The 11,581-nt window shown below is 40.0% G+C and overlaps 1 protein-coding gene across 1 annotated transcript in view; it reads right to left on the bottom strand.

Moving 5' to 3' along the window:
• Positions 1–6,819: 6,819 nt before the first annotated feature.
• The window catches only part of LOC126267075 (selenoprotein F), a 58,548-nt gene continuing 53,786 nt past the window's right edge, over positions 6,820–11,581 (bottom strand). The window contains exon 5 of the mRNA XM_049971936.1: positions 6,820–7,352. Within this exon, the coding sequence (XP_049827893.1) occupies positions 7,242–7,352 (111 nt within the window). The 3' untranslated portion in view covers positions 6,820–7,241. The remainder of the gene's footprint in view (positions 7,353–11,581) is intronic.

Here is an 11,581-nt window from a genome sequence, read left to right as displayed (position 1 = left end):
GCTGCAGTGGATGCTGCCATTAAAAATGGCCAATGGTGGACAGTGGAAGACATTCAGCTCACGTTGGGCGTCAGTCACATGGTGGAACATGTTGTTCATCCAGAATAACATGTTTCCACTTCTTCTTCGCAAGTAGATGAAAGATGTTCATGTAAAAATATTATTTAAGTAGTTAGTATTTACAGAATTTCCCACCTTGCATGCACTTGGTTGACATACATACAAATTTGGAGAAAGACATGCAAGCACAGAACATTTCCAAGGTGCCACTGCAACGAGTGTCTCCACCTGCTGCAGAGGGGTCACTTATGCTTTGGTGACATGGATTGGTGGTATAAGAGACAACAACTGTTGAACATGGACTCACCCCCACCAAAAAATCCAAAGTCAGCTCTCAGAAAGTCAACAGGATCTTTTTCTTTGACAGCAAGGGGCTACTGTTCATTGAGTTTCGGCAACACGGTGCCACAATTAGCACACAGCAGTACATGGACACTTTGTAACACTTTAAGCATGCCACTAATTCTAAATGCCTGGTAGTGCTGCAGGATAATGCCTGCCCACATGTAGCCCAGGTTCTTTTGACTACAATGCAGAAGTTTTGCTGGGAAGCCCTTACAAATCCTCCATACAATCCCTATTGATTCCTTGACTTGCGCCATAGGGTGGTGGGGTTTCGGGTTCCGCTGAATAGGTCAGGAGTTCACTATACTCAGCTGGCGGCTACACGGGTAGCGGAGGCTGTGTGGCGTGGACTGGGCGGTTTTTTAGGTTAGAAGGCCTCGGGAAAGTGCGGGATGGGCTGCAATGTCAAAGGGTGCTTGGCAATTACAGGACGTGCTTGGATCAAGGAACAGTCGGAATTATAGTTGTAAATTGTTGTAGTTGCGCTGGAAAAGTCCCTGAGCTTCAAGCGCAAATAGAAAGCACAGAAGCTGATATCGTTATAGGTACAGAAAGCTGGCTAAAGCCTGAAATAAGTTCTGCAGAAATTTTTACGAAGTCTCAGATGGTGTTCAGGAAAGATAGATTAGGCAGAATTGGTGGTGGAGTGTTTGTGTCTGTCAGTAGTGGTTTATCTTGTAGTGAAGTCGAAGTAGATACTCCGTGCGAATTGGTGTGGGTGGCGGTTATACTTAACAGCCGAATTAAGTTAATAATTGGCTCCTTTTACCGACCCCCAGACTCCGATGATACAGTTGCGGAACAGTTCAGAGAAAGTTTGAGTCTCTTAACAAATAAATACCCCACTCATACGGTTATAGTTGGTGGGGACTTCAACCTACCCTCGGTATGTTGGCAAAAATACTTGTTCAAAACCGGTGGTACGCAGAAAACGTCTTCCGAGATTGTCCTAAATGCATTCTCCGAAAATTATTTTGAGCAGTTAGTCCTCGAACCCACGCAAATTGTAAATGGTTGCGAAAACACACTTGACCTCTTGGCCATAAACAATCCAGAGCTGATAGAGAGCATCATGACTGATACAGGGATTAGTGATCACAAGGTCATTGTAGCTAGGCTCAATACCATTTCTTCCAAATCCATCAGAAACAAACGCAAAATAATTTTATTTAAAAAAGCGGATGAAGTGCCACTAGAAGCCTTCCTAAAAGACAATTTCCATTCCTTCCGAACTGACTATGCGAATGTAGACGAGATGTGGCTCAAATTCAAAGATATTGTAGCAACAGCAATTGAGATATTCATACCTCAAATTGGTGAGAGATGGAACGGATCCCCCGTGGTACACAAAAAGGTCCGAACGCTGTTGCAGAGGCAACGGAAAAAGCATGCGAAGTTCAGAAGAACGCGAAATCCCGAAGATTGGCTAAAATTTACAGATGCGTGAAATTTGGCATGGACTTCGATGTGAGATGCCTTTAATAGGTTCCACAACGAAACATTGTCTCGAAATTTGGTAGAAAATCCAAAGAAATTCTGGTCGTATGTAAAGTACAAAAGCGGCAAGATGCAGTCAATACCTTCGCTGCGCAGTGCCTATGGTACTGTTACCGGCGACTGTGCCGCTAAAGCGGAGTTATTGAATGCAGTTTTCCGAAATTCCTTCACCAGGGAAGACGAATGGAATATTCCAGAATTTGAAACACGAACATCTGCTAGCATGAGTTTCTTAGAAGTAGATACCTTAGGGGTTGCGAAGCAACTCAAATCGCTTGATACGGGCAAGTCTTCAGGTCCAGATTGTATACCGATTAGGTTCCTTTCAGATTACGCTGATACTATAGCTCCCTACTTGGCACTCATATACAACCGCTCGCTCACCGATAGATCTGTACCTACAGATTGGAAAATTGCGCAGGTCGCACCAGTGTTCAAGAAGGGTAGTAGGAGTAATCCATTTAACTACAGACCTATATCATTGACGTCGGTTTGCAGTAGGGTTTTGGAGCATATACTGTATTCAAACATTACGAATCACCTCGAAGAGAACGATCTATTGACACGTAATCAGCATGGCTTCAGAAACCATCGCTCTTGTGCAACGCAGCTAGTTCTTTATTCGCACGAAGTAATGGCCGCTATAGACAGAGGACCTCAAGTTGATTCCGTATTTCTAGATTTCCGGAAAGCTTTTGACACCGTTCCTCACAAGTGACTTCTAATCAAGCTGCGGAGCTATGGGGTATCGTCTCAGTTGTGCGACTGGATTCGTGATTTCCTGTCAGGAAGGTCGCAGTTCGTAGTAATAGACGGCAAATCATCGAGTAAAACTGAAGTGATATCAGGTGTTCCCCAGGGAAGCGTCCTGGGACCTCTACTGTTCCTGATCTATATAAATGACCTGGGTGACAATCTGAGCAGTTCTCTTAGACTGTTCGCAGATGATGCTGTAATTTACCGTCTAGTAAGGTCATCCGAAGACCAGTATCAGCTGCAAAGCGATTTAGAAAAGATTGCTGTATGGTGTGTCAGGTGGCAGTTGATGCTAAATAACGAAAAGTGTGAGATGATCCACATGAGTTCCAAAAGAAATCCGTTGGAATTCAATTACTCGATAAATAGTACAATTCTCAAGGCTGTCAATTCAACTAAGTACCTGGGTGTTAAAATTACGAACAACTTCAGTTGGAAGGACCACATAGATAATATTGTCGGGAAGGCGAGCCAAAGGTTGCGTTTCATTGGCAGGACACTTAGAAGATGCAACAAGTCCACTAAAGAGACAGCTTACACTACACTCGTTCGTCCTCTGTTAGAATATTGCTGCGCGGTGTGGGATCCTTACCAGGTGGGATTGACGGAGGATATCGAAAGGGTGCAAAAAAAGGGCAGCTCGTTTTGTATTATCATGTTATAGGGGAGAGAGTGTGGCAGATATGATACACGAGTTGGGATGGAAGCCATTACAGCATAGACGTTTTTCGTCGCGGCGAGACGTTTTTACGAAATTTCAGTCACCAACTTTCTCTTCCGAACACGAAAATATTTTGTTGAGCCCAACCAACATAGGTAGGAATGATCATCAAAATAAAATAAGAGAAATCAGAGCTCGAACAGAAAGGTTTAGGTGTTCGTTTTTCCCGCTCGCTGTTCGGGAGTGGAATAGTAGAGAGATAGTATGATTGTGGTTCGATGAACCCTCTGCCAAGCACTTAAATGTGAATTGCAGAGTAGTCACGTAGATGTAGATGTAGATCTCTCACCATGCGATTTCCATATTTTTGGAGCCTTGGGGGAAAAAAGGGGGGGGGGCATTCTTGGCCATCGATTTGCTTCAGATGAAGAGGTGCAAGTCTGGGTGCATTCATGGTTCCACAGGCAACTGCAAACATTTTTCCATGAAGGCACTGACCGTCTTGTCTCACAGTGGAACAAATGTATTAACAGTTATGGTGATTACTTTTGAAATAATAAACAGTTTACTTACTTATTTTCCATCTGTCTCACCTCCATTTGACTGCCCCTCATATGTAAAAGAGACAGCAGGCTGTCCCTTGGTGAAGGAGACAAAGGATGCAATGTTTCAATCATTGCTAATGACAGAACTAGTGGGGACACACAATGGACTGTTGACAGTGATAGCTGCCTGTTACAAGGTAAGCAATCAGGGGCGGTTGTGTAGGCTTCAGAGGGCTGCCACTGTGCACAGCCTTCTCTGGCAATGTGGTCCAGCAGGCCATCGCCAGCCACTACCAACTGCAAAATCTCAGCTGTCAGTTTGGGAGACTGGCCAGGAACATGAGAGGATACTAGCTCATGGTATACAGGCTGTACAGGTCACAGCAATATACTGTATCATAAATTCCTGTCATTGGGAAGAGGGTAGTTCTTGTCATTGGGAAAAGTGTAGTAACTCCAGAGACTTGCTGAGACATCAGCTCTTAGCTGCCAATAACAATGTGATGCATTGATTCAGAACTGTTTCATTAATTAATGGGAAATATAGTACTCAGAAATGGTTTCTTGAACTGATGATGTATTTCATCAAAGCCTTAAATATCCTAACTAAGAACTAGAATGCTTTCTTGTGAAGCTCTCCTTGGAACACAAGGTAGAAGGAGGTAGGACATAGTTTGACATCGTTGCACCAAAGGCTGCACCCTCAAGCCTAAAAAAAAGTAAGTGGACATTAACATTACCTGTAACTGTAACCACATCCTTTCCCTGAGATGATTCTGTTTCTGACATGGCTTGTTCCTGGAGGTGTCATTATGCAAATTAGCCTTTTTCTCAGTATTAGCAGTAGTGTCAGGGCCAGTAGAAGGTAGATTCTTGGTGGATAAGTTGGGCTTGACTTCTGTGGAGGTTAAATTGATTTTCTGACATTGCTGTTCTATCAACTGCATTCTGTGTTTGTGTTATGAATGAGAAGTGAGAGTTTTATATGTAAGAACTTACATGTCAAAGTTAGCAGCAACGTGGGCACAGTGTTTTGACACAATGAAAAAGGAAGAGAGTGCTAGGCAAGCGACTGGCAGGTATGAGCTGTGGGGTAGTGATTCCTGCCCCCCCCCCACCCTTTTTTGCAGGTTACAGCGGGCAAGCGAGATCTGTGCCGGTGTTTTCATTTGCAGAGATGGCTGCTGAGATTCGCCATACAATCAATGAATGCATCAAGGTAACGCAGGTTTAAATGTCTCGAAAAAATTGGGAGTAACAAACCAAATTAGTATGGGATGATGATAGCATTCTTGTCAGCACATCACTGAGGACTTAGTATGAGACAAAAGAGAAACTACAAAGTTTCAGTGGATAAAGTGGTAGAACCCTAGCTTAACTAACAGAATGAAAAAGACCTACAAGGTGTACAACTGTGCTTCCACCGCTTGCCGATAGGTGGCAACAACGGTAAGTAGTGGTCGAAAGCAACAGATCGCAGATGTCAGGCAGATAGCTTGGATCTCAGTCAACATAACCTCATTCAAACGTTAGTCGATTTGTGTCTGAATCACAGAGTTTTTCTTGATTGAAAATGTCAGTTTACGAGCCGAATGCTCGTAATTTGCGGGAGGTGTTACAGTTTTTTTCAATATGAAGAAAACAGCAGGGGAGTCTCATCAAATGCTCTCAAGTACGTATGGTAAGGATGCTATTAGTGAAAGAACATGTCGTGAGTGGTTTCAACGCTTCAAGAACAGTGATTTTAACAGTGTAGACCGGCATAGTAGCAGAAGAGAGAACGTTTTTAAAGATGCAGAATTGGAGACATTACCGAGTGAATACTTGCATCAGACTAAAGAAGAATTGGCACGATTAGTGGGAGTGACACAGCAAGCCATTTCAAAACGTCTCAAGGCTATGGGCATCATTCAGAAAGAAGTAACTTGGGTCCCGTGTGAGCTGAAACCAAGAGACATGGAACGGCATTAGTGTGTTTGTAAACAGTTGCTTCAGAGGTGAAAATTAAATGGATTTCTGCAGCGCATTGTGACCGGGGATGGGTTCATTATGATAATGGTAAACGCAAAAAAATCATGGGAATATCCTGGCCATGCTTTCACATCGACAGCCAAACCGAATATTCACGGCTCCAAGATCATGCTCTGCAATTGGTTAGACCAGCTCTGAGTCGTGTACTATGAGATGTTAAAACCAAATGAAACAATCACAGGTACTCGTTATCTAACACAATTAATGTATTTGAGCAGAGCATTGAAAGAAACGGGCGCAAATACAGCGATAAGCACGATAAAGTGATTTAGCAGCATGACAACGCTCAACCCCACATTGAAAAAGAGGTCAAAACGCACTTGGAAATGTTAAAACGGGAAGTCCTACACCACCCACCGTATTCTCCAGACATTGATCCCTCTATCACCTGTTTAGATCAATGGCACATGGCCTGGCTGACCAACACTTCTGATCTCATGAAGAAGTCACAAATTGGATTGAATTGTGGACCGCTTCAAAAGATGAACAATTTTTTTGAGGCACGATTCATAAACTACCCGAAAGATGGGAGAAAGTAGTGGCCAGTGATGGAAAATACTTTGAATGATACATGTGTAACCAATCTGTTGCTTTAAAGCCTCAAATGCCGGGGGGGGGGGGGGGGGGGGGGGGGGGGGAATGGTGGAAGTAAAGTTGTACACCTTGTATAACGACGAGAGGAAGCTGGGGGACTCATTGCAAGCACTGAACTAGTTGGTACAACACTTGAGCCTCAAGACAGCAAATTGGTGACCAACAGCAGGAAGGCTTCAGCTGGAAGTCTTCTGGATGCAGTTGTTAAGAAAATGATTCAGATTATACAGGAAACCAAACTGTTCTCAAATGCATTTGAAAACTAAGGGGTAATGCTGGTAGAGGTAGCAAAACAATTTTCATTCACAAAGATCAAATGAAGAAATGACAAACCTTTCATTTTACCATTTTACTTTCTAATACAACAACATTGAGACTTATGAGTGTAACCAAAATCATCACTACACATTCACTCCCACTTTAATTTTCTGTTAATTGTGATGACAATTTATTACACTTTATAACAACTGAACACAAATATGACATTTTTTATGTAAATCACAGCCTCCATAAAACAAACATTACTTATCTTTTTATTTAACATGTAAATACTTGTATGTGTGTCTTGTGTAGCTCACAAATTTTACAGGTCCATCTCAGATTGCAAATCACAGGCCACAGCCAGACTTCCAAAGCTGTTTATACACAGAATTATCTCCTTACTACCTGTGCCCTATCTTACAAGCTCTTACTTTGGCAATTGTACAGTAACATAAAACTTTTGCATGTAAAAAACAGCACAGCAAGACACATCAAACCATATTACTTTCCAAGTAGTCTCTCTTTTCCTCTTCTACAGATTCCAAATGTGTCTTCAAAAATTCTTCCACTGAATCGGTATTCCACTTATCAATTGCCAGTACCTGTAAATAATTTGTAATACAATTGTGTGTTTGTAAGTTCTGTACTATAATTAGGTAACATAGAAAGAACATAAAAAATATTAAATCTATTATGACTTCACTATTTCAACATCTAGGAACATGTCAGGTAATACTGGCCCTATGACTTGTCTTAAAAGATGGTACATGATTTTAACAACGCTGTCTCAAATGCTTGCTTTAAAATTCTGATGGTTGTAGATATAAAATACTACGAGCTAAATGCTATTCACAATTCTGTACAAAAAGCAGACTTCAGTTGTAAGACTCAATGGATGAGAAAGAGAAACAGTAGTCAAGGAGGCAGAGAGAGTTGTAGCCTGTCCCTGATGTTATTCAATCTGCATACTATGCGAGAAATGAAGGAAATACTCAGAAAAATGCATGAAAGCTCAGGGAGATGAAATAAAAACTGAGATTTGCAAATAATATTACAATTATGTCAGAGGCAGCAAGGTACTTTGAATAGCCACTCAATGGAATGGATCATGCCTTGGAAGGAACTTGCAAGATTAACACCAACAAATATGAAACAAAGCTAATTTAATGTAGTGGAATTAATTGAAGTGATGCATGTAGAATTAGATTCAGAAATGAGACAATAAAACCAGTAGATGAGTTTTGTTATTTGGGCAGCAAAATAACCAATGATGGCCGAAGTTGGGAGGATAAAAAATGCAAACTGGCAATAGCAAGAAAACATTCTATAGGAATCTGTATGGAGTTCAGCCTTGTGTAGAAGTGAAACGTGGATGATAAGAAGTTTAAAACATATGGAAATTCATTATCACTCGTTAAAAAAAAAAAAAAGGTAATTCACTGGAAATGAAAATGGTGGATAATAATATCAAAAATGCATTGTTTCAAAAGTCATCAATAATTTTTAATAAGTTCCTCAAAAATGCATTGTTTCAAAAGTCATCAATAATTTTTAATAAGTTCCTCGCACAGGGATTGGTTAATCCAGTACTTGTGGAAGTTTGTTAATTATATTTGTTTAAAAAATATTTTAGTTTTCAAAAATTTTACAGTCATGTGACAACACATTAGACCAGAGATACAGGGAATATGGGCAGTGTCTCCCAGACGACCGAGAGTATATGTTAACACATAGTAAGACGTCTATTACTGACTACTGGGCAACAGTCATAGTGTACCATGTGGTTCTTTTCTGTGTGGTATTGTCGTTGAGTGTGTTTGTTCACACTTACACACAAATTAACATACAGAGTTGAAGACATCCTAAAGAGACAGGGTTTCCAAATAGCATATAAGACTGGGCAAACCCTCCAATCACATATAAGCCAGCTAGCTACCAACAGGGATAAATTCCAGTGATCAAAAATATATAAACTTGAATGTCAAAGTTGTGATGCAGTATAGATAGGCACGACATGCAGAAATTTTAAAACATGATACAAAGAACATATCAGCTGTTGGAAGTATGAAACAAACCATTCCACTTTTGCAGAACATTTAAAACACCATAACCACCATCCTAAAACATGGAACAAGAAATGAAAATAACGAGAATAAGCAACCATGACAAACATCTTACACAAATTCAAGAAAACTTCCACATTCAGAAAGCCATTGCTGAAAACAAACATGTGATAAATGAACAAACACACATCAGTACAGGCTCCCTACTACATTTAGTAAAAGATATGATAATATAAAAGAACATCCCTCTCACATAAGCAGGGGAAAAAACCCACCCTTCCCCCCTTCACACACACACACACACACACACACACACACACACACACACACACACACACAACAACTACATTTGACAGTCGGCAACACAAATCAAAACACTACATCAAAACAAGTGTTCAGTTCCTAGTGCTGTGAAATGTGGGAAAAAAAGCTGCAAGTGGCATTTATAAGAAGGGGAATGGCACCAAAATGGAACAGAAGAGTAATATGTAGAAAGTCTTCCACATAACCTCTAAGTATAGTTCAAATTATTACTACATAATAGCAAAAACCAACTGCCAAAACTGTTTATAACATATAGGTACACTGGCCAAAATGTAAACTAAATAGCAAAAATATGTACATATTCCACTAAAAATGCCTTGCAGAGAATAAGGGCGAAATGCCCATGGCACAAAATTTTTGTTTCATTCAGCTTTAGTCAGAAGGTCCAAAAAGTAAAAATTATCAATATTACATGCAACTGAAGAAGACAGGACTACAATATGATGCTACGGTAGTTTAGTGGACCCTCTTGGATTTGTAAACAAAAACATTGAATGTAAAGCACATGTGCGATGGTCAGACATGAATATTATGAAATGCGTTTCACATGTCACTGTGATTTATTTAGAATAAGTGCGCTGTTTGCATTGCAACAGATTATACATTGTCTTGGAAAAGCATTAACAAGACAAAGTGTCATCCAGTGGAATATTTGTAAGCGTATACAACTGTTTCAACTTGTGTCTAAGTAAATGCAGATAAATTAGCGAAACTCTAAAGTAACGAAAATATGTGGTGAACTATTTGTTTAACCTAGATGATTCACAATTAATTCATCTCTGTGGTGTCATCTTCATATCCATAAAGAGAAAGAAAGTGAATGTCTAGAGAGCAATAAAATCTTTGTGATTATATTGATCTCTACCCCTATGCTGGAGGTGGCAAAATATAACAGTGGAAAGTGAAACACTTTAATTAATAGAAAAATAAATGTTTGCACTTTAAGAATGACTTATTTGAGGACTATGTGACAAGTTGTTTTCAAGAGCTTTCTAATTTTTAACAATAACTGACAGTTGAAATTTTAACAAAACATTATAAAGCCATCGGACTGCATACTACAAATCACACTTAAAGTGATTCTGACAATCATTACAGTTTGTGAGTGAGTTGTGTGAGTATATAAAATTAATTCACTAACCATCATTAACTGCCACAAAATTCATGAGATGCAACATGGAAAAAATAAAAGTGAAATTGTCTGGGCAGGCTTTCTAAATAGTTTATACCTTTAAAAATTGCAAAGTGAAGATCATGTAGGTAATTCAAGCTATAGTGGTTAATAAGACTAGTCTAGCTTTTAATGTAAAGATTTATTACATTACAATTAACATTAAGAGCCAAAGTAAATCTGCACAAATTGCCAAGTCTTAAAGCAAAATAATGTGGTTATTAAGATGATTACGTCTTAATAACCACATTAAGATATTACAAACCACACCCCCCCCCCCTCAAAGAACCATGGACCTTACTGTTGGCTGGGAGGCTTGCATGCCTCAGCAACAGATAGCCGTACTGTAGGTGCAACCACAACAGATGGGTATCTGTTGAGAGACCAGACAAACATGTGGTTCCTGAAGAGGGGCAGCTGCCTTTTCAGTAGTTGCAGGGGCAACAGTCTAGATTATTTACTGATCTGGCCATGTAACACTAATTAAAACAGCCTTGCTGTGCTGGTACTGCGAACGGCTGAAAGCAAGGGGAAACTACAGCCGTAATTTTTCCTGAGGGCATGCAGCTTTACTGTATGGTTAAATGATGATGCCATCCTCTTGGGTAAAATATTCCGAAGGTAAGATAGTCCCCCATTGGGATCTCCGGGAGGGGACTACTCAGGAGGACGTTGTTATCAGGAGAAAGAAAACTGGCATTTTACAGATGGGAGCGTGGAATGTCAGATCCCTTAATCGGGCAGGTAGGTTAGAAAATTTAAAAAGGGAAATGGATGGGTTAAAGTTAGATATAGTGGGAATTAATGATGTTCGGTGGCAGGAGGAACAAGACTTTTGGGCAGGTGAATACAGGGTTATAAATACAAAATCAAATAGGGGTAATGCAGGAGTAGGTTTAAAAATGAATAGGAAAATAGGAATGCGGGTAAGCTATTACAAACAGCATAGTAAATGCATTATTGCAGCTAAGATAGATATGAAGCCCAAGTCTACCACAGTAGTACAAGTTTATATGCCAAATAGCTCTGCAGATTACAAAGAGATTGATGAAATGTACGATGAGATAAAATAAATTATTCATATAGTGAAGGGAGATGAAAATTTAATAGTCATGGGTGACTGGAAGTCGATAGTAGGAAAAGGAAGAGAAAGAAATGTAGTACGTGAATATGGAATTGAAGTAAGGACTGAAAGAGAAAGCCGCCTGCTAGAATTTTGCATAAAGCGTAACTTAATCACAGCTACCACTTGGTTCAAGAATCATAAAAGTAG

Source organism: Schistocerca gregaria, chromosome 4 (genome assembly GCF_023897955.1).
Source record: "Schistocerca gregaria isolate iqSchGreg1 chromosome 4, iqSchGreg1.2, whole genome shotgun sequence".
Lineage (NCBI taxonomy): Eukaryota > Metazoa > Arthropoda > Insecta > Orthoptera > Acrididae > Schistocerca > Schistocerca gregaria.
This window is presented reverse-complemented; position numbering and strand designations above follow the sequence as displayed.